The 24,051-nt window shown below is 36.0% G+C and overlaps 3 protein-coding genes and 1 long non-coding RNA gene across 5 annotated transcripts; 1 reads left to right on the top strand and 3 right to left on the bottom strand.

Moving 5' to 3' along the window:
• Nucleotides 1–558: 558 nt before the first annotated feature.
• LOC113285429 lies at nt 559–4,233 on the bottom strand. Of its 2 annotated transcripts, none has more exons than XM_026534313.1 (4): nt 4,151–4,233; nt 1,668–2,725; nt 840–1,568; nt 559–757 (listed from the first exon to the last, which is right to left on the bottom strand). In XM_026534313.1, exons 3-4 carry the CDS (start codon nt 1,503–1,505, stop codon nt 590–592), a joined length of 834 nt encoding a protein of 277 aa, XP_026390098.1. In that variant the 5' UTR covers nt 1,506–1,568; nt 1,668–2,725; nt 4,151–4,233; the 3' UTR covers nt 559–589. The 2 variants fall into 2 exon arrangements, with proteins under 2 accessions (XP_026390098.1, XP_026390097.1); XM_026534312.1 differs by having other exon boundaries at nt 3,993–4,205.
• Nucleotides 4,234–9,718: 5,485 nt separating this feature from the next.
• Nucleotides 9,719–11,349, top strand: LOC113286911 (1-aminocyclopropane-1-carboxylate oxidase homolog 1-like). The gene is made up of 3 exons (XM_026535557.1): nt 9,719–10,449; nt 10,543–10,864; nt 10,970–11,349. Exons 1-2 carry the CDS (start codon nt 9,911–9,913, stop codon nt 10,802–10,804), a joined length of 801 nt encoding a protein of 266 aa, XP_026391342.1. The 5' UTR covers nt 9,719–9,910; the 3' UTR covers nt 10,805–10,864; nt 10,970–11,349.
• A 1,271-nt stretch (nt 11,350–12,620) lies between these two features.
• On the bottom strand, nt 12,621–15,042 carry LOC113286910 (uncharacterized tatC-like protein ymf16). Its single transcript, XM_026535556.1, has one exon. It carries the CDS (start codon nt 14,948–14,950, stop codon nt 13,694–13,696), a length of 1,257 nt encoding a protein of 418 aa, XP_026391341.1. The 5' UTR covers nt 14,951–15,042; the 3' UTR covers nt 12,621–13,693.
• Nucleotides 15,043–18,465: 3,423 nt separating this feature from the next.
• Nucleotides 18,466–20,702, bottom strand: LOC113286912. The gene is made up of 2 exons (XR_003329572.1): nt 20,497–20,702; nt 18,466–18,966 (listed from the first exon to the last, which is right to left on the bottom strand). It is a non-coding gene; the product is annotated as an uncharacterized LOC113286912 (long non-coding RNA).
• Between the last annotated feature and the right edge of the window lie 3,349 nt (nt 20,703–24,051).

The raw sequence follows: 24,051 nt of genomic DNA, 5'->3' as shown, positions 1-24,051 counted from the left end.
GTTCAATAAATGAAGTCTAAGGATGGAGGTATTAAGCATCAGGTGGAAGATCTAAGTGGCAAAATAAGGGTTCTGCTCCAAAGCTTTGGAGCGTTATGCCACGTTGTGCAGTACATCCAATCTGCAATGACACCATCATTTGTTGGCTCGAACATCATGGACAATTCATCTTATAGAGATGATTCTGTTGCTAATACAAATTCACTTGGACAACCACCTTCACCTGCTCAGCCCATATCACCATCTCGATCAGCAGCAGGTCCTTACATGCCAAAGTGTTCATTGTTCAACATGGATGGTGAAATCATTGCTGTCGGTAAACTTAAGACCATAAAAGGGGAAATGGATCACGACTCACCTATACCACCTCATCTTGGGAAAGTGTTGTTGGATGACATTGTCATGCCATTTGAGAAGACCATAAAAGCTAACAGGCTTGTTGAAACCTTCAGAGATGTTGGAGTTGGAGGATATGTGGTGCATCCAAGGATGTGCATCAAATTTGATTAGTTGATCGCTCTAATGTTTTGGACATATGTTATCTTAGCCATCATCTATCGCGTTTATAAACGACAAACATATATGGCTTTTACGACAAACATGTATTTGTTTGACTTAATATCTTTACTGCAGTCTTTTGGAGGGATGGATACTCAGCACCATAAGATAACCACCAACTTACAGGATCACCATGTTGAGCTGCAATACGTGCTGATAGTGATGCAAATTGACCTTGCATCATTCGCATTCTTCTTGCCTACAAAGAAAAGTACAATTGTTACTAGAAATTCAAATTACTTAAGTATACATATTTGGAGATAGTATTAGCAATTTTGTACCTCTAGCATGCATTGTGCTTGTTCTTGCGGGCCACTAACCATTTTTGATATAACTCCAGTAAGACAAATTTGCGGCTCAGAAATTTCATTATTGATGAGATTAGTTGCTGGGTTAAAGATGTAATAAGGATTGAGAAAATACGATGCAGCATGAAGAGGAGAACTCAACTGACTTTTCCATCGTTTCTTTATTACACCCACGATAGAAGCATTTTGATTTGATCTCAAACCCATTTGTATAGTTTCCACACATGTAGCAAGTGCATGGAACAAATAGCCCATGGTGGGTTTGTCTGAGTCCAAGAAACGAATCATTTTCAATAAAGGACCAACCATTATGCATGCATTTTGACACGTCGTCCAGAACATCTCATTTGAAATAATATTCTTCACTTGTCTAGCTTGTTTAGTTTTTTCCTCATCCGATTTCAGAAATTCCTTGTCCAGAAATAGGCTCTCGATAGCATTACGTTGATCTATGATGCTTTTGATTGCAATAAAATTTGTTGAAAACCTTGTTAATCCAGGGCGCAATAGATTGCGTCCTGCTGAATGTTGTCTAAATCTAGCAAGAACCCAACCATGATTGTAAATAAATTTGCTAATTTGTCTTGCTTCTCCGATCACATCTTTAACAAAGGAGAATTTTTCAATATCTTCCAACATCACGTCCAATATGTGAGCAACACAAGGAACCTAGAAAAATGTGCCATATTCTGATGCCAATCTCTTACCAATTCAAATAAAAATAGAAAGAAGTTAATGATTAATATATTCCCAATATATATATATATATGTATAAAATAAAATGAAGTTATTCTTAGTTACCTGCAGCTTTGAATTGAGATCCTTGATCTGTTACTAATTGAAAAATATTTCTCGGACCGACATCATCTATAACGGGCTTGAACAAAGTAATTACATACTCTATTGTCAACCGATTATGTTCTATATCGACACTTTTCAAAAACGTAATTCCACTACCACTGTAAACTAGAAAGTTTACAATCGTACGGTTGTTTTTGCTTTTCCAACCATCAGACATGAGTGTACAACCGTATTCTCTCCAGTAATGTCGTTGGACAGACACCACATCTTTTTAAATCCTTTGTTTTTCTGAAATTAATATGGGATTCGACAACTTATAAGCTGATGGAACTCTCTACAATTGGCCGAAATTTGCAACTGCACTGAATGCCTCGTGGTACTGAGATGAGTTAGCCACATTGAAGGGAATATCATTGGCATAAAAAAACGTCCAACAGAAGAATCGACTTTTTCCTGACATGTTTTTCTTTTGCCAAATTTTTCCATCGAAGGTTGAGAATCCCTAGAAGGGTTATACTGTCCTCCCATATCCACAAACATCCTAGGTGGTTGTGATGGCCACATAGTAGACCTAGGTATTTGTACAGAGGCCCGAGGACCGTGCGATGTACCCTCTCCGGCATGAATATTCTTATTTTTTCGTCCAAAAAGGTTTTTTAAGAACCCAGTCTTTTTCTTTTGTGTGACTGGTACTTGTTCTTCTTCTGCAAGAAAATATGGTTCTTCTTCATTTATACCACACACAGGTTTCCATGGCTCATTATGATACACTTGTTCTGAATCTTCGTTATCATATTCTGCTCTTCTTTGCCTTTTTGCTTTTATCTTTTCTTCCGGTGCAACTTTAGCAAGATTTTTCACTTCAGGCAGCACATGCATGCACGGGGCAACTGTACCACTTTGTTGTACTAAATGCAGTTTTATGCGTGAAATACCAGAGGATATTTCCTTTTCACAAAAATTACACTTCAATTTTTTACCATCAGGCATTACAGTGCAATATGCATGAAAAACATCTCGTTTGGCAGTTTGCGTGGATGTCGATCCTTCCATCGTATCTGTAACGAGAAAATGCTACTTGGAAATCAGTGACATATATTAAATTTCGCTAGTACTATTCTTGGCCTATATTTTATTTTGTCCACAAATAGAAAATTGTAGATGTCTATTTTGTAGTTAGGTAATCATTATATTCTTAAGACAATAGAAAATTTGGTTGCCTAAGTGTAGGAACATAGGCTAGCTAGACCTTTTGATCATGAAGACAATTAGCTTTTTCTTTTCTTTTTATACTTTTAACTTTTGACCACTTTTGAGGATGAATACGAATTACTTATTGAGCACGAAGACAATTCATTAAACTATTAATTTTTTCTTATTCACTAGTATTATTTTTGGCCTCTATTTAATTTGTGTCCACAAATAGAAAAAACTAGATGTCTATTTTGTAGCCAGAAAATCAATATATTCTTGAAACAATAAGAAATTTGGTTGCATGCATAAAGGAACATAGACTAGCCGGATCTTTTAATCATGAAGACAATTTTTTTTTTAATTATTCTTTTAACTTTTGACTCTTTTGAGTACAAATTAGTTATTGAGCAGACTTCCTTAAAATGGTTACACTCATATAAAGTAAATAAAATTTAACCAAATTTACCTATATTAGTTATTGTTTAATATTTTTTAACTAACATTGAAATTAAAATGCGTCTAATTGGATTTCACAACTTTTAACATGCATGTATGAAATTATATTTAACTAGCATCAACACTAACACCATGATAATTATTTCATCATGCTAGTTAATTAATTTCATCATTATGAAAGTTAAAACATTAACTTAAAGCTCATGCATATTTTTGCTTCATTAATCATGTTCTTTGTACTTGACAGTGGTTGGACTTAATTAATTAAACTTCATTATTGATTTACGTGATTCACGGTTGGATGATCAAAAATAAAAAATTGATATAATGTTATAGGTGTAATAAAAAAAAGACTTTTCTTTCTTCTTCTTTTTTGTATATAATTAAGCAGGACGCAAATATTAAACCAAAAATTAAAAAATATAAATCAAAATTGAATATCAATTTAATTTTTTTCTTTTTTGCATAGATTTTATTGACTGGATTTAATTGTGTCTTTATTTTTACTTCCTCTAATCTTGATTTCAGTTTTTGTTATTTCCTTGAAACTCTATTATAAAGTTATGGCAACATCCTAAATTACAATATATATATGTACAACATGAAGAAACTGATGAAAACATTACCCAAAAAAAAAAGGCAACTACTAACTTAAATGTTGATATAAGAGAGTACCTGTATAGTTAAAATTTATAGTTCAAAGACAACATTCGATGTCCGCATCATCATCCGGTATGATGAAGAAAAAAATCAAATTTGCTGTAAATAAACTACATAGAAACAAACAATAAATTTAGTGGTAAATACTTATTTTAATAATATATTAAAATTACCTCTTAAACTGGTAGTTGAAAGTTGAAACTTGGAAACTTCAAAACACAGAGGGAGGAAGAATTTCTCTGCGGAAGAAGCAGAGTTATAACAAATTTGTGTACTACAACAATATGTCTTCTTGTGTTTTTAAAGGGTGAAGATAAAGAAGAGAAGGGAAAAAAATAGTGTGATCATGATTTTGTTTTTTAAAAGAAGGGAAATGAAAGAAAAAAGTGACGTGAGTACGTGACATATTATTGGTTGTATCCCCCAACGTGAGGGACCAACTTGAATCTTCAATTCATTAACCAACGTTCTATGCTTTAGTAACTAAAGTTTAGTTCTACTTTAGTGAAGAACTAAAGTTTAGTTCTTCACTTCTTTGTGAAAACTTAAAATGAAACAAAAAAGGGACAAGTAGACAAGTAGAGGGACAAGTAGACCTAGTCACCTAGATAATTCATTTGATGGAAATTCTCCACTCTAATAAAGGGACAAGTAGACCTAGTCACATAGCTAATTATTGCCGACAAAATTTTAGTGGTTATAATTTACCGACACGAATTTTATCAAACTTTTATAAATTGTAGAGTGAAAAGCATTCTAAAATACCTATGTAAAGAATATAAACATGACTATCGAATTATACACATTTCTTATACTAACAATAATCAAATAAAATGGTAGTATTATAATTTCTTAATGATATAGGTCATCTATTAGTTGGAAAACATTTAAAAATTAATAGGTCATCTATTTAGGGACGTAAGGAGTATTAAAAAATAAAAATACCTAGTAACAACGTTTTCTAGAGCCGTTAAAACTTTTTCACGTACGTTATAACCGTTACATAGGAATTTCAGATCATAATTTTTTTTATTTTCTATCTAACCGTTACAACGCCCGTTATTTTCAAAAAACGTCCAAAAAACGTGTTTTTTTCCTATATAACGGTCCAAAAAGCGTTTTTTGGACCAAAACGTGCTCACACCTGTGAAAACTCATTATAACGGTCACGCCTAGTGTCCGTGACCTGAACCGTGACCCGTTTTTCAAACCTTGGAAAAATCACATGCCATGGATTTTTTTAAGCACATTCCAGGGATTATATTACACATCCAAGATAACACTGACTGTGAGATTTTGATTGTTCATTAATTGTATTGTATTGTAAATAAACAGTGGCTTTGCTACAGCCGGGATAGTAGGGACTTGTCCAATCTTAGGACATGATCGAAGATCTGAATTTTTTTTAAACAAAGAACCAACCATATATTAAATAGAAATATTTCTTACATCATGACTTATGTAAGGAATTAACATTGCTGGTGGGAGTAACCACCATTCCCCACATAAATTGTACTTATGAGCTGCCTTAGCTATTGCATCCGTAGCCTTATTACAAGCTCTGTACACAAAGGTACAAGACCACACAGGATTAATGTTACATATATCTACATATTTTCTCATTAAAGACAAACTCTGCCAGTGACAAAGAGTAGTTTGCTGCTGTAAGAAAGAACAGATTGCAAGATTGTCAGTCTCAAAAACAACATGAGACCAACCATTTGTTGCTGCCAGTTGCATAGCCTCCAACATAACCCAGCTTATGCTTGTAGGACATTGCTAGCTCTCCTTAATGCTCCCCTTCCCATGACGTATGCTCATGCAAAGTTCCGAACTATAATTCCAATACCAGCCAATAGGGAACTAGAATTGTAAGAAGCATCAACATTAATTTTCAAAAACTGCATAGGTGGAGGTTTCCAATTATGATGTAAGACATTATAAATATGAGGATGATTATAATTAGAAGGAGGGTTTCCTAAATGATGTTGTGCAATGTATGAGTTAACTTGATAGAAGACAGAGTTATGATTTGGGGTGATGTTGCTAAAAACAGCTCTACACCTGAGTTTCCAAATGAGATGAATAATGCACATGGTTAAGTGAATAATCTGAGGAGTCTTATGGATGTTGAAGAAGGAGTCTTTTAACTACCAAGTCTGAATCCAAGATAAGAAAGTAGAGTGCTGCAGAATAGAGAGAAACTGGTGAGGGAAGTAATACTGCCATATTTCCTTAGAGAAAGGGCAATGAAGCAACATATGATCCAGGTCTTCTATCTGATTTAAATTGCAAAGCACACAGTTAAAATCGGCATTATGCATATGATTGAAGATTCTTGCTTTAACTAGAAAAACATTGTGGATTACTTTTCATAGAAAAATCTGAACCTTGTAAGGAACTTTTAACTTCCAGAAAGTTAACCAAAACTGTTGAGATAATCCCATAGAGTTGTCTTTGACTAAATCCTTGTCACAAAGCATTTTGTAAGTTGAGGCTGTTGTAAAAATACCATAACTTATAAAAGGCCATATTAATTTATCTTCTTGATCTAACTGAATAGGAATAGTTAATATGGAGTTCACCTGATCAAGTGTAAAAAGTTGATGAACAAATGGCACATTCCATTGCTCAGTATTGGTATCAATAAGCTCAGAAACCCACTGATAGTTACAAGTATTTAGATCACTCCAGTCTTGTAATGCAGAGTTCAAAGAAGGAATCCAGTTAGAGGTCCAGATGTTGATACTTGAACCATTACCTACTTTCCATTTAGCATTTTTCAATACAATCTCTAGCCCAATAGAGATACTCTGCCATATCCAACTCGAATTAGAATTTTCAGGTGGTGGAAAAAATTGCAAGTTATTATGAGGAAAATGTTCGCCTTTCAACAATTACGCACACAAGGCATCTTGGTTGTGTAATAATTTTCATGCCAGTTTTGCAAGAAATGCTAAGTTGTAATTACTTAAATTTTTAAGGCATAATCCACCAAATATTTTAGGTAAACATACCTAACTCCAAGAGATGAACTTTTGAGAATGAGGATTGTTGTAATTGTTCCACCAATAATTCCGCTGAATTCTATCCATTTGTTGGATGGTAGTTTCAGATAATTTAAATACCTGCATCTGGTACATGCCCATGGTGCTGAGAAAAAAATTCACTTGCGTAGTTCTTCCAACTTGATTAACAATTTTACTCTGCCAACCCTGTAACTTATTATACATGTTATCAGTTATACCTTGACAGTTCTTATGTCTAGATTTGTGCAGCAGAAGAGGTATACCCAAATATTTGTCAACTAGTCCCATAACTTTCATACCAAGAATACTAGTTATACAAGACTTATGAGCATTAGAAGTATGTTTACCAAAAAACAAAGTTGATTTCTGCATATTTATAACCTGACCTGAAGCTTTCCCAAAAATGTGAAGCAAATGTTGAAGATGTCTCATCTGAGAAGAATCGGCTTGAAAAAATAACAAACAATCATCTTCAAAAAACAGATGATTGATTGAAGGACAGTGACGATTAATTTTAATTCCTGTAAGATGACCAGAATCAATATTAAGCTACAGAAGATGAGAGAAAGCTTCCATGATGAAAACAAACAAATATGGAGACAGTGGGTCTCCTTGACGAATACCCCGAGTCGGAGAAAAAGTCGAAGAAGGACTACCATTAATCAAAATAGAGATATTTGAAGTAGAAATGCATTGCTCAATTAAAGTAATACAGTCAGCATGGAAACCCAGTTGGCGAAAAATAGAAAGCAAGAACGACCATTCTACCCTGTCGAAAGCTTTCGACATATCTAACTTTAATCCAACTAAAGCCTTGTTAATCTTCTTAGTTTTCATACTATGCAATATCTCATGAGCAATAATAATATTGTCATGGATATGTCTTCCAGAGACAAAAGCAGTTTGAGTAGGGGATATAAGGTCAGGGAGAAGAGGTTTAAGTCGGTTAGCCAAAAATTTTGAAATAATTTTATAGCTAACATTACACAGACTGATTGGTCTGTAATCAACTGGGGGATTTCGGATTTTGAATTTTAGGAACTAGTACTTGATAGGTATGATTGATGGCTTTAAGCATATGTTTATGAGTGAAAAAGTGTTGAACCATGGAAATTACCTCTGAGCCGACAATATCCCATCATTGTTGATAAAAAGCCGCCTGAAACCCATCATTACCCGGAGAAGCCCAAGACCTGATTTGAAACATAACATCTTTAATTTCTTGAGCATCAAGAATCTGGATAATACTGTTATTCTGAATTTCTGAAACATAAGGTGTAAAAAGCTGCAGAATCTCATTATTAGTCTGAGGTTTAGAAGAAGTAGAGATACTTGCAAAATGATTCAAAAAAATAGCTTCAATATCACTTTTGTTGTCATACCAATTTCCCAAAGGACCCTGAATAGCATTAATATTTGATTTTTTTTATTATAATTAGCTAATGAATGGAAATAAGATGTGTTTCTATCATCCTCAATAAATTTATCACCTGCTTTTTGCATGAAGAACTCCTTCTGAACTGAAAGCCATTGCTGCAAGGATGAACTTAATCGTTTAACCTGAGGATGAGAAGAAGGAAAATTATTGTCATAGCAACGTTGAAGCTGATTTTGAATGTTTTGAAGATTACTTTCGATGTTGCCAAAGGACATTCTTTTCCACAATTGCAGCTGAGTTCTAGTAAATTTTAGCTTACTAGAAAACTGAAAGGATGGAGACCCCGAATATTTTTGATGCCAACTTCGATAAATAGTATCAATACATGAATCCAGATGAAACCAACACTTGTAGAGCTTAAAAGGAGAACTTTTACTAGCAGTAGGAACCGTATGGAGCAAAATTGGGCAGTGATCTGAAGCAATAGGAATTAAGTGTTGAAGATGAGCAGTTGTATAATGATTGATCCATCGACTATTCACTAAAGCCCTATCTAGACGAGCAGAGACATGTTCATCTCCACTACGATGATTCGACCAAGTAGTGTCAGCTCTTGAGTAACCTAAGTCAATGAGACCAAATTGTTGAACATAATTCCTAACATGTCTAGCATGATGAGGATGAGTGACTCTTGAACTATGGGTTTCTGAATCATGCATAGTGAAATTTAAATCCCCCAAAAGAACCCAAGGAAGATCAACATATGAATGCATATCAATCAAATACTGCCACTGATTAGAATTCTCTATAGCCTCATGAGCATCATACATAAAAGTTATCAAATCCATATTATTATCATGGGCATGGACAATAACATGTATAGAGTCAGAGGTTGTGTGCATGATTTCAATGTCTACTCCATTTTTCCAGGCAAGAGAGATACCACCAGAAAGGTCCAAAGAAGGATCAAACCAATAGTTAGGATACCTAGTCCGAGAGAGATAAAATTTCATGTTATTACTTTGAGCTTTGGTTTCATGTTATTACTTCGTCCTATATCTTGATTATGTTAGTTATCCAAATTACAGAGTTTTCCAATATAAAATCTGTAGCCGATCATCTTAAACATCTTTCAATAAAATATTTTCCTCAAAAGAATAGTATATGTACAGCAGCCATAATTAGACTGCAGTGCCACTGTAGTTCGACTTGTTAACACGAGGAAAAATTACATGCCATGGATGTTTTTTTCTTTTTTCTTGAAGCACGTGCCATGGATTATATTAATCATCCAAGATAACATTTTGATTGTTCATTAATTGTAGTGTAAATAAAGAATCTGTAGCAGATCATCTTAAACAACTTTCAATAAAATATATTTGCCTCAAAAGAACTACTACATGTAGTACAATACATATACTACTATAGATATCTGGTGGAATCAGTCGGATCTTACACAACACACTTTCAACCAGTTCAGTCGGATATCCGTAGAAACTCTAATCACCCACTATTCAATAGAATTAATGGAGATAGCCGGAGCCGGTGGAGAAGTTTCCAGTTATGATCGAAACAAAGCGTTGAAGGCCTTCGACGAAACGAAAGCCGGCGTCAAAGGGCTAGTTGATGCAGGAATAGAAAAGATTCCTAGAATATTTGTCCGAACACTTGATGAGCTCGCAGAGGACTTACCATTCAAAATTGAGGAGGATAAGAACATTGATATTCCTCTGATAGACCTGCAAGGAATTTCAACTGATCAGCGACGCAAGAAGATGATTGATGAGGTTAGACTAGCATCGGAGACTTGGGGTTTCTTTCAATTGGTGAATCATGGAATCCCTTTAAGTGTAACGAATGAGATGATCCAAGGCGTACGACGGTTTCATGAGGAAGATGTAGAGCTCAAGAAACAGTTGTACAGCAAAGACCTCAGTCGAAAAGTGCAGTTTGATAGCAATTTCGATCTTTACAGATCGAGATCTGCTAACTGGAGGGATACCCTTCGCTGTCTTTTTTTAACTCATGATCCTATCAATCCAGAGGAATTGCCAGACACCTGCAGGTAATCTTCACTACTATATTATACACAGTACATATAACACTAGTGATCTACTTCAACCTCAATAATATTTTTATGTTTCTAATCTTCTTACAGGGATATAATAGTCGATTACAGAAAGCATATTATGAATCTAGGAGATACTCTGACTGAGTTATTTTCAGAGGCTCTGGGGCTAAACAAAGACCACCTTAAAGACATGGACTTTTCTCAATGGTGTACACTTAATTGTCATAATTATACAGCATGCCCAGAGCCTGAACTGACCCTAGGTACAACTCAGCATTCAGACCCAAGTTTCTTCACTAATCTTCTGCAGGACTGTTTTGGTGGACTTCAAATTCTTAATCAGAACTGATGGGTTGCTGTCAAGCCTATCCCCGGTGCCCTAATAGTAAATATCGGCGATTTTCTTCAGGTAATTAATTTGTCTCAAATTCCTATGAGGTTACTCGTATAAGAATCTCAATATTTGAGCACCTGAATAAGAACCTAGGTAACAGTTTCTTTTTCTTTTGAGCAGCTTATCAGTAATGGCAAGCTTAGAAGTGCCGAGCATCGAGTGCTTGCTAATCGCGCTGGACCAAGGGTATCAGTGGCATGTTTTTTCAGAGGAAGTACTGCAAGGTCATATGGTCCTATAGAGGAGCTGTCTGATGAAAACTCCTCTATATACAAGCATACCACAGTTAAAGCTTATACTGAACATTACAACTCTAAAGGACTTAGCGGGGTTTCGGCCTTAAACCACTTCAAGCTGTGAAGTGACCGGGGAGTTTCTTGAAATCGGGGAGGACAAACTATTATTGATGGCAGACTGAATACCTTTGTTAATGTTTACTATTGTTTGCTTGTAATAACTAATCACCAAGCAGCAAGGAATAAAATCAGGCATTGGAGAAACAGGATGCGTCTCTTTCTTTTTGAACTGTTTTACTTAGTTTCGGGGTATAAGTTAACATTGATGCAGAGTAATTTTGGCAGTAACTTCGTAGTCTCCATGGATTAGTTCTAATGGGAATTTCAAACAACCATATAATATTGAGACATTCAAGTGCCACGGAAAACTAGGATCAGTTTACCTGACTATTTCTAAGCCTCATTCCATAGATATTAGTGCAGTATTAGAAGCTTATGACGAGGTTGGCAGATGCTTAATGGTTAATTATGACTATCCAGCATGCCTGAACCTGAACTTTTGGTCTAAGCATTCAGAGTCACTTTTCTAAACTATTCTTCTTCAGAATCATAGTGCTCCACATGAAAATTACTGGATTAGTTACTATCAAACCATCCCTATAGCCATAAAAGTGAAAGCCAGTGAACTTACTGAGGTAAATGTCTCCTTAAAAATCTAAATTAGTTATTGTGAATCACAAACTAGTCTGAACCTACATTATCAGTGAATTTCATTACTGCAGCTAAGAATACTAATCATTTCTAGAAAAATATTTACCAGATGACAGACAAACAGATCGATACTCTATGCAAGGCAGGGTAATGGACACCAATAAACATACAACTTTCAAACAAACAATCTCAATCAGGGTTGGAATGAGGAAAGAAGGAAAGTGAAAACACGGGTTTCAATTTAGAAACTGGTGATGAAAACTGGAATCTTCCTAATCAACCTAGGTAGTAGCATAAAGCATGTTTGTACGGTCACTAACTCAAGGACTCGGCATTATAGTCTTCTATTATCATGGCTGTAATGAAGTGATCCACCCTGGAAACATTGCAGGCTCACAAACAATTTATTTGTTTTTATGTACTGATGCCAGTCAATGTAATTTCACTTGTAACATTCATCTTTCAATTCAAAATTAAAATTCTTACAGTAAATATCTCATGAAAGAATTTTTCATTCTCTAACAAAGCAATGGGTTTCTATGGGAAGTTAGCAATTTACTGGAGAGATATTGATAAGCATGGAACAAGAATGAGAAAGCAGAACCTTGTTTAGCTTTCCACATACATACAGCTAAAGATCCCCAAATTAAACTTGTGCATAGAGACCTTCCCTGGCCAATACCTGAATAATCAATAAGCACGATAGAAATTGTAAGTTTACATGAATGTATATATTTTCCGAGACTTCCCATACTAGTAAGGAGTATAAGTAACAAATAAGAAGTTAATATAACAAGAATATTGACAATGCTAAAGTAGAATACTGAACAACTTCCCTCAAAAAAATTTTTCCTCATAAATCATCAAAATTTACTACCAAAAGCAGCCAAATGACATTACAAACCAATCAACCAACTTGAGACCCTGACCAATTACACAGAATACATTATAGAAAACGAAAGTAATTTTGATCAGGTCATTCTAAGTTATGCAGAAAGGGATGAGTGGAGTCAAATGTAAGAAATCGCCCTGATAACTAAGTCCCTTTCTTGGTCAATCTATTAAAAATTAACTTCACAGCAGCAATGTTTGAATTCAATAAGCCTCAAACTGATCCCTTATGCTTCTCCATCTTGCGGTGACACACCAAGGTAATTTACTTGCCATAAAAGCATGAATAGCTGCATTTGTTCTGGCGAAATAAAAACCATTTTCAATTACTGACTGTTAGGCCCACTCCAAAGAAAACATAATAGCCAGAATTTGAGCTATGAAGTTAGTAGCAAAATCCAAAACCCCTGCTGCTACAGCTCTTAAACAAGGCAAAAGCGATTTCTGGGAATAAAACCAAAAGCTGAGGCTGCTGCAGCATCATCGCAAATGAAATAAAGCCTTCAACGGGATGATCCCAAGAACATTAAATTGCTCTCATAAATTTCATTCTCCTGCTAATTATCCCAAAGAATTGCAGAATTTGACCACCATAAAGCTCAGACCACCTATCACCTTTCAATCTCAACCCACAATCTTTCGTTAAAAGACAAATTCTAATTTTCAGCTTCCTCCTGTCAATACCAGACTCCTCAAAAACAGCTCTATTTATGAGAACCACAACTCCACCAACCTTTGTACCAAAGGCAGCAGCAACCCAAATTTCTTCAAATATCAATATAGTCCTTTGAACTTCAAACTTTGTGAATACATGATGAGATTATAGTCATGTAACAAGTGAGTCTAATAATGTCTCCAAAATAAAAAACAATGGGAGAAGAATGAGGAAACGAACACGATTAATCTCCTCTATTTCTGTCGACAGAATGTATGTCTCCCTTCATCACATATAGAGCGTATGAGTCAGAAAACTACCTTGAAGAAGCAGATTAGCAAATAAACATCCTCATTCCACTCCTTCACGAACTTGTTTAACCAATGCCACAAACATAGCCAACTCAATGGTCGAATAAAGAACAGAACATGCAACAATTTGACACCAGATATCCGGAGGTGTGGAAAGAGCAGCCATGAAAAGAGAAAAAAGCATTATATAACGGCGATTGTTTGTAAAGCTTTCCACAGAGAGAGCCTTCTGTTCTAGCAAAGAGATCAAAAGGACAGGCACCTGGGAACAGACCGACGAAATCAACGAAATTCGAAGAGTCAACATAATATAGTCATAAATCTTAGGCTCAAACTTGATCATGAGCAAATTGGTTGATGTTGCACCCATGGAATATAAAAAGTGCCAAATATTAGGAACCACATAAGAAAAAGTAAGGCACAGGAAGAAAGCGAATGAAAAACCACTTAAGCGAAAGACCCTATTGTATTTCATCCTTTGCTCCTCATAACAGCTTGGTATCAAAAAGCTCCACAACTGGTAACTAAGCAACGGAAACACGAAATAAGCACACGCTATCGAAGACGTCGCAAGATACGTCGACAATGCCTCCGTCAATTGTATACAAACAAAATGAGAATCTGAATTCAAAGTCAGAAACGGCTTAGCTAATAGAAAAATGAATTCTTCTGAAAACCAGTAACATGTAAACCATGTCATACCAAGACCAAACGATGTCCACATGAAACGAATTCTAACTTCTCCTAGAATCGTTTCCAGAGGTGAATTTGGAACTTTCTTTATCAAATCCCTCTCTTTATCAGTGTTATTCTCGTCATCATCAACTCTATCAGGCTTATTCATGAAATGTCTTGCATTACTTAATAGAAATTTCTGATTTTTGTCATGAGACATACCACATTTCTTAGTTAAGAACGATGTATTGGGTTGAATCAACAAATTTGATCTGTTAATAGCTGGGACTGATAACCTCAAATCTTGAGAACCCTTAATTTTAGGTTTAATGGCTTCTTCTACATGAGAAGAAGAGAATAATATAGGAGTAGAAGAAGGGGAAAGAAGGCACCTGATTTGGGTTTCTTTGAATCCAAAATTGAGAACTGAAGTTGCAGCGATTGCTCCATGTGTCGTGAAACCACTTGAGCTGCTTAGGGGTGATTCCTCTAGGATTTTAGGGTTCACAGCTGGTGTTGATGCAACATCTGAGAATTGAAGTAGATGGTTGATAGTTGTAGATATTGATGATGTGATGAATTGCTTTGGGAAGCCATTGCTGCTGCTTCTCAACCTAAGCATCTTTCAATCTCTGCCTGAATGATGATGCATCACAAATTGCTTCTTAGGAAATTTCTTCTGGGGGTTTGGCGGAGGATGAGAACTGAAAACCCAAATCGTTGCACTGTTCTGCTAAAGCTCGCCCTTATGAAATGAGAAAAGGATTGGTTTTCCATGGCCTGAGTCGGCCCGACACTTACTTGCGTCCAAAGCCCGAGGTTCGAACCTCAGACAAAAATTTAATTTTGGAGAGTCGAGAATGTTGAGACCCCAAAAATGAAACTCGAATGTAATGTTCGAGTTGAAAAAATGCAGAAGTAACAGTGACCCCAAGCTGCTGCAGATATATTAACAGACAGGAAGTCCAACCATGGTCTGTTATAGGCGTAAGCTTTCTGCTAAGCAACAACAATGGTAAAAAAAAAATAACAAATTTGCCAATTCCCTCTTATTCAGATTTCAATCCTATTATTTTGGGCTTGGACAGCAAAAGCAAACAATGATGTTAATAATGGAACCCTCGTTTGGGGCATATAGACTTATTATGCCATCCAATGCAAGATGATAAGGGGTGTTCTAGTGATGCTTAAGTTACTATAATACCCTTATATAGTTTAAATTACATTATTACCCTTCCACTAAATTAATTTCTAATCCTAAAATCCTCCCACTAATTAACCATCCACTAATTAACTACCTTCTCACTAATTAATCCACTAATTAGTTTAAAAACCAAAACCCTTTCTCTCTCCCTCTTCTTCTCCAAAAACAACTACCAAATTCTCAAAATTTGGTTTTTCGATTAAGCTCTCGATTAAACCCATATGACACCTCGTTATAAGCGACGTGCTAGAGGTAAGACGCTGAATCCTGGTGTTGCTTATGTAGCATCTCAATCTAGGGTTTTTGGAAAAGACGGAGATGAAGAGGATAGTGGATTAATTGGTGTTGGAGAGCGAGAAATAGACTTCGATTCCATAAAATTGCACATAGAAAGGTATTTCCCACAAACCCATTACTTGTTTTTTTTTCGTATTTCATTGATTTCATGACATGTAATCGATGATTCCTTGCAATTTTGGTAGTTACAGAGTAGTGTTCGGCTGACATTCATCAGTAGAACTTTTTTTTTCTACAGACGAAGAACAGTTAGGCTGAAAAACATGTTGTGTTTTGAATATCGAATCAGCCGAACCTACATGTTCGGCTTATAAATATTTTTTATGATAATCAGCCGAACTTGAACAATCCATCTTACACTGTTCGGCACATTGTTCGGCTCATTTTGATAAATATCGAATGAGCCGAACTTTACTCTGTGTATGGCTAATAGCTTCCTACAAACTTGTCCATTTATAGGTGACTTATCACATTGTTTAGTAGAGTCATATTTATTTATTTTGAAAAATTAATTAAGGTGTATCATTTGTTTTAGCACCCATCCGGGAAAATTCAAAGAAAAGCTTAAAAGGAGAACAATGGAAGTGACTCCTTCTAATTCAAAAACTCCCAAACCTCGAGGTGGTGGCACCAAAAACTTGCATGCATGGAAAAGGCGAAACGACACGGGTTGATGTTTGCTTGTAGAACAAGAGGATGATAATGATGAAAATAAGGGTATAGTATGAGGTGATGATGAAAATGGTGGTGGAGGGGATGATGAATATGGTGGTGATCGCGTACCTCTAACTTGATTTTTCTTCTCAACATTGATGCATGTCGTTTTAGACCTTTCATGTATTTTTTATGACGTGGAATATAATATGAATGATAAAATGTGGTGTAAAGAGATGATAAAGATTGAAAGAACTCTTCTTAAGGATTTTCTTATATAGAGCTCTCAAAGTTAGGCTTTAGAATACTCCCGAAACCGTTTCTCCTTGAGATAAAAGTCAATTTTGCGTCCAAACATGCCCCATAACAATGTCAGGTTCGGCTAATACCTTGACAACCTTTCCCGACCGAACCTGACAAATGAAATTTACCCAGGTGGTTGTCAGGTTCGGCTGACTCGATTAGATTACTTTTAAGCCGAACTTATCTCTGTAAAAACTTTGAAAATCTTGATTTGTAGGCTCCAGGTTCGGCTAACTCGTGATGATGAGTTATCAGTCGAACTTATCTCTGAACACTCAAGTTTTTAGGTTTTATTTTGGCCATAACTTCTTCGTCCGATATCGGAATGGCCTCATTCTTTTTGCATTGTTTTCGTCTTTTCATTATCTTGAAGATGACGATAATATCTCATTGATTTGAATGAGTTTAAGTTGGACATTGATGTTCTCCATTAGTAGACTTCACTATCGTTTGGGGTTAGGTTCGGCTCATTCACAATACAATTTGAAAGACGATCTTTGAAGTTCGGCTCATTAGCACATCCTCTTTAAGCCGAACCATGGAATTTATTTGGTGCGAAAATAATTCTATGACAGTTCGGCTTATAAAGAATTCAATCGTACAAACCGAACTGTTCTTATTTATCAAGATTCGGCATACAAATTATCTGCCAAACCTAACTTTGGTGCGCAAATTACATACAAAAATCAAAACTTTTGGTGAATTCAAGCTACAAAATGGACATTAAACAATGTCTACAACCATACCTATGTATTATTAGCATTGGGTTCCCCATCCATGTACTCATCTTCGGGATTTGGCTCCAAAAAGTCATCATCTCGAGCTTGAGATAAAAGTTGAGTTTGAGATTGAGTTTGGGTAAAATCATTTTCATAATCCAACAAATAAGCCATCTACGGATCTCCATAGTAATTGATATGTATTTTCTTAGCTTTACGTGATGAAGATTTACCTTCCTCACTCGAATTTGGATCACACATCTATCAACAATCACAAAGATCTCAAAGAAAAAAAAAGTTTTTTTCTTTACTCCTCTTCTTCTTCTTCTAAAATAACCCACTCACTCTCTTAAAAAAGAAAATTATTATCCTAAATTAACACTAAACTAACTACAATCATTAACAACTAATTAATCAAATTAACACTAATTTAACACTAATCAGTCAAGGGTATTTTCGCATTTATGAAAATAGGTCGGATAAGAATACCCTAGAAACACTATTTCCAACCATGTTTTTGTCTTATTATATATGCCCCTAAATTATCTTGTATGCGGGAACGAGAGTTCTAATAATGAGATTTTCTTAAAAAAAAAAAATGCAGAAACTCGAACTTTTTCAACGACTGCGCAACTGGGAACTAATCATCGATTACAAAGCATAAAAGCGTGAGCTATATGCATGTATAATAAACTGAGCATAATGACAAACCATCTGAGCACCACCAATATCACAATACATGCAGTTGACAACCCATTTCCAAATGCTGCAGCAATACTTTCCAAACATATGTATGACAAAGGCAGTACAAAATTGATGATTAAGGTAAACAGAATGAAGGTTCGCCAACACCACAAAGGCACAACTAACTGATTTCTTAAGTCATCTCATCTATTCTTGGCTAGTTTAGGTTTCCTAGAAGAACTCGGTTTCCAAGTAATCACCCTATAAATAAAGGCATTAACCTTTAATTAGGTTATAGGCATCTATATAATATCGGTCTCGCCGTCTAAACCCTTAGGTTGTAGGCATCCATATCCTCACTATGTTATCATCCACAAAATCTGTTAGCTGTACCAGCCATCTCTTAGTTGGTGATGATTTAATAGTTTGTGAGATATTAAGCAGACTTCCTGTGAAATCACTCATGAGGTTCAAGTGTGTATACAAAAGTTGGAAATTCTTAATCGAAAAAGATGAACATTTTATCAAAACTCCTACATATGGATGGGACAGAAACCCACGTTTTTTATCTGCAGCGCTATTAATGCCATCTGAGGATGGACTGGAGGCAGGAGGGGCAATCTTTCAAAGACAAATACCTCAATTAGAACTGAGTATTGAGGAACGCATGCTCGATCTTGTCCACGGTTTGGTTTGTTTTGCGAAACAAGGCACGCGCTGTGTTTGCAAATATAACCCCAGCACTAGAGAATCAACACCTTGAATCAAATCCCTTATCTGCCAACAACAACAAGAAGATCAAAAGCCAGTTGTATTCAAAGATGGCTATACGCGAACATATCTCAATTATGAGTGGTCTTATTTTGGATATAATCCTGCCACCAAAGAACACAAAGTTCTATCATTGTGGTTAGTTTATATACGCAATAAGCATGGAGATACCGTAGGTAATGAAACGATTTGTGAAGTCTTGACTGTCGGTGCTGGCAAACAAAATACATTTAGAATAGTCGACGACGTGCTAATGGTGTCGCCAATGGGCCTTGACAAGTCTGTATATGTGAATGGTTCCATATACTTGTCTCATAGAAAACCTAACATGAATCTGGATTCGATTATCGAATTTAATTGTGCGACTGAAAAGTTCACTGTGATATCTCTTCCTAGTAGCTTCATGGTCATTTTTACGTGTGCCTTAAAATTTACTAATATGGACATATTTGGCCAATAACACTGGTGAACGAAAATATCAGAAGTTCAAATTTTCCTACTAAAAAAGTTCCATGATCTCCTATAAATTCAGTCAGTTTTCAAAGAAAATGGCAAATTACGAAAATAACGAAAATGCCAATGTTGGCATGTCTTCAAGACAGTGAACAAGATTCAGTCATATAAGCACATAAGAGAAAGCATCCATTACCTTCAGATTGGTACACCCCAAAACGATATAAGCACATACAGAGATATTAGCGACGTGTACCTGGATAATTTCATCTATCCCATACTATTTTGGAGTATTCAGAAAAATCACCTCCTACTAACTCATGCTAGTTCTGCATAAACTTTATCATCAGGTGGACAGCATACTTGGGCCACATAAGACTGCTCATACGGTTAAAATCAAATTGTTTACCTGGACATTTTCATCTAAGTTCCAACTCATCCTATTTCGGGGGTACTGTAGACACTGCACAAGATTAGAGTGGCCAAAAGATTTTAGACCTCAAGTGATGGCAATGCCTCCCGATTGTTTAACAGTGTTGGACACCCATAATAGTCAATGTACAGTTACCTGCATATTGGTATACCTCTAAAGCTACTACTAACTGATTATGAAACCAAACAATGTAAATGGGAGGAGGGAGACGAATGTGCTCTAGTGACAAGGTAATATAGGGGATGATCCTGCGTTTTCAAAACTTTGCATAAACTCATGCAATCACTAACAAATAGAAAAGGTATACAAAATCAGATCAAAGATGGATTACACCATAAGAAAAGAAATATACACCTTAAGTAGTCTAATAAGCCATTTTTACTTATTTTTTCAAATGGGTACTCCATTGAAACAGCTGAAGCTGCTGATGATGATGAAATTGATTTGTAATCTACGGAATTAATGAGTCTAGGGTTCTCACATAGATCATACTGAGACTGCCCAAAAATGAGTCTAGGGTTGTTATTTTTGTTACTAAGACTAAGGTGATTTTTGATGAAACTAGGTTTAGAAAGTAGATTACACAAGGGCTTGCACACACATCTACTTGCTAAGATTGAATTAACTGGTAATCTTAGAAAAATATCTACCTGAATCTCCTCCGGAAGCTTCCACATTAAAGACGTTTCTTCAAATTTCTTCACTGTTCAAGGGATCTTTTGAAATGAAGAGACGCCGGCTGAACTTGGGTTTGGATTCATTTCTAAGGTAGGCCTCCTTGGTTCCAGACTTCCGGTACTCCTCATGGTACTCCTCTGAGGAGGCAAATGTGTCGCTCTTTTTTTACTTTTCTTTTGGGGTTTCCCAGAGGTGCACAAATTTACACTCCCTGCCTGAATAATGTTTTTTAAATTGTTTTCCTAAATTGTCAATATTAACAAAAGTTTTTCATAAATTTTCTTTTTAACTATGCGTCTGTGACTTATACGTGTGTGTTGGGATGGTATTTAGAATTCTCATGTTTTTATTAGGGCTGCACAAGAACCGGTCTAAACGACCTGGACCGGAGTAGAACCGGTGATACCGGATCGGTACCGGACCGGAACCGGCTTTACCGGGACAGACACCGGTTTTGAAATTTGAGAACCGGTCTAGACCGGTACAGACACCGGTTCTTAGAGAGAACCGGACTTGAACCGGACCATATGTACCGGTTATTATTAGCCGTCAAGATCTGTATAGAGTTTTAATCCTAGCCGTCCAAGACATAATATGTCGAGAAAAAGAAAACAGAAGAAGCATTCAGCATTCTTCATTTTTTCTTCTTCTTTTCTTTTTCTCACTTTCTCAGCGAAGGCGGCAGGCTGCATGCTCGATTTTTTTGATCTTCTCTTAGGGTTTGAATCATTTAGATTGAAAATCACTATCAGTGTATCACCACCATCTCTATCAGGTCAGTATTGTTCGAATTGTTTGATTGTATATTGATTTAGGGTTTGATTTTAGATTGATTTAGGGTTTTTACTTGTTTACAGAATTGTGATTTGATCTGTATGTTCAGTGGCGTGAAGAAGTGAAGGTATATCGTTCTTTCTATTCTTCCTCTATGATTTGATCTTATTTCAATCAAAGTTAAATGTTCAGTTCCATAAATTGACACTGCTGTGTGTGTTGGGTTAGAACTTAGAATTACATGGAAGATAAAGATTGCTCTTTTATGGCTATAAATACGGTGAGTTGCAATTGTAGTTGTTATTTGATAAAAATTGCTCTTTTATGCTTAAATTCTTATGGGATGTCATTTATTTGATAAAAATTTCTCAATTGTGTTAGGTTAATGCTTGTATTCTGGGTAACTGGGTTTATAGAATTTGAAATATCAAGAAAATTTTATAAAAGGGTAAAGAATCTTGGGTGGATTTGAGAGTGGTCAGTGGTGTGTTAAGAACTAGATTAGTACACTGATGCTGAGAAGGAGCGTATAGTGTAATTTCTGAATGTTAATGTTAGTTGGTACACAGGGATAGTTCTATTATAAGAGTATAGTGTAATTTGAGAGTGGTCAGTGGTGTTTTAGAAATTGTGTTAGATTTTACACAGGGATAGTTCTATTATAAGAATGTTAATGTTAGTTGGTACTTGGGAACTAGTCTTACACTCTTAGTCTCTTACTGTGTTATGTATTGGACCTATTGGTAGTGATATGAACCATGCTACTTGTAAATTTTCTAACTTGCTTCCCATTTTTCTCATTTTTCTTATTGGGAACTAGTCTTACACTCTTACTGTGTTACCATTCCTAAAAGCTTGAAGTTTATTTATGGAAATGAATGCAGGCTAGGATTGGAAATTGCAAGTGCAGGCTTTGCAACCATCCATTTTCGTTTGCAATGATCACATTTCATTTCTTGTCGACTTGCCGTAGACAGACTTATGGTTGTGGAAATGTTGTTTTTTGCTCTTTAGCAAACTGAACTTATTTTGGATTGTTGTTTTGAAGTTATGGAAATGTTGAGCTTAAGTATGTATGCAACCTGAACTTATTTTGGATACATTGATCATATGGAAATGTTGTATAACTTATACTTAGTATTAATTTGTAACATTTTCCGGGTAAAAAAACCGGTACCGGTCTTGTACCGGACCGGTACCGGCGTTACAGGTACAACACCAGGTACAAGTACAGGTACCGGTACTCAAAAAGAGGTACCGGTCAACACCAAGTACAGACACCGGTTCCATAAGAGAACCGGTCCGCACCGGAGTATGTGCAGCCTTAGTTTTTATTTTACCTTCAACCTCCATCACCGTCACTACCAGGCTACTACCGTGTATCTTATTTCTGACTCAAAAGTTGTTTAATAAACCGTAACAAACCATACAGGTTTGAGACAGATTCTGCTGTTTTCAATGGAAGATGCTATACTGACCGGGGTTGGGTACCGGGAGAAATTCCGTGTCTCACAGCCCCTGGGACCCACCACAGAGAATTATAGGGGGTGTTGTTTACCCCCTGTGGGGCCCGAAAAAATGTAAGACACGGTAGTCTCCCGGGATTTTGAGTCCCGGTAGATGTATCATTATTTGTTTCCAACCCAAATGAAGTCCAAAAGAAGCTTGATTAATTATCCTAGGCAAGACTATTGCAGCCGCATCTTGGTTTGATCTGATGGTACTTCCTAAATATTGATGTGTAAGGGCGAGTATCATGGTAGAATCCAAGATATTCCAAGCTTGGAAAAAGTGTGGAATGTCAAGTCTAATGGCTTTCAAGTTAGGGTTGTTAGAGCATAGCTCGGTTGAACTCATCAAGCGTTGGTATGTCAAGTTTGGTTGTCATATTTTAGTGTGTCAAAACTCATTTAAAGTCGCTTGATTATATACTAGAGTCAACTTCATTTAGGTTAGATTACAAAGTCTAGGAATGCTGAAACATACAAGTATTACTCTGAAAGTACCAGAAGAATGTGAAGAAGTAATGAACTACAACGATGACATCATCCTTCCACTTGAGGTTAGTAATATTGACTCGAACTGTTCATTCCTAATGTATCTTTTAAGTCATGCTATATTGAAAACATAACTGCGAAGCTGTATATACTGTACATATTGTATAATACTCTAGTGATGTGACATGGTCATAATTGTATGATCATAGTATTAGGGAATTATACTACGAAGTATAACGCTTATCTTTTGAACTTCGTAGATATGACATCAACATAATCTTGTATATATTGTTATGATTACGTGAATGGGTTCGGCTATTCATTGCAAATATTTGGATGACCAATATGTGTGAGATGGTAGAACCGATCTTAACCTTGGTTATGTATCTTGGTATAACTAATCACAATGCCTGAATTATGATTTGGTACGACTGGTTTTTATTAATTGGTGTAACCGATCCTAATTAATCACCATGTGATGGTGTGATCGATCTTTGTAATTGGTGTGATCGATCTTTGTAATTGGTGTGACCGATCCTAGTAATTGGTGTGACCGATCACGAGTGTTGTTTAATCGATCCTTGTAATTGGTAACCTGTCCTGGTAACTGGTGTAACCGCTCTTGGTAACCGGTGTGACCGATCACAAGCAATACCATGGGAATATGAAACCGATCCTTGTAACTGGAGTAACCGACCCTAGTGACTAGTGTGACTGACCACAAGTATTTCCATAATAAGGTATAAGTGATCCTAG

Source organism: Papaver somniferum, chromosome 6, assembly GCF_003573695.1.
Source record: "Papaver somniferum cultivar HN1 chromosome 6, ASM357369v1, whole genome shotgun sequence".
In the NCBI taxonomy this organism is placed as follows: domain Eukaryota; kingdom Viridiplantae; phylum Streptophyta; class Magnoliopsida; order Ranunculales; family Papaveraceae; genus Papaver; species Papaver somniferum.
This window is presented reverse-complemented; position numbering and strand designations above follow the sequence as displayed.

Coding starts and splice junctions, on each gene's coding strand:
- LOC113285429 (XM_026534313.1), bottom strand. CDS start 1,505: ATGTTGGAAGATATTGAAAAATTCTCCTTTGTTAAAGATGTGATCGGA. Junction 758..839: donor AAGCACAATGCATGCTAGAG/GTACAAAATTGC, acceptor TTTTCTTTGTAG/GCAAGAAGAATGCGAATGAT.
- LOC113286911 (XM_026535557.1), top strand. CDS start 9,911: ATGGAGATAGCCGGAGCCGGTGGAGAAGTTTCCAGTTATGATCGAAAC. Junction 10,450..10,542: donor GAATTGCCAGACACCTGCAG/GTAATCTTCACT, acceptor ATCTTCTTACAG/GGATATAATAGTCGATTACA.
- LOC113286910 (XM_026535556.1), bottom strand. CDS start 14,950: ATGCTTAGGTTGAGAAGCAGCAGCAATGGCTTCCCAAAGCAATTCATC.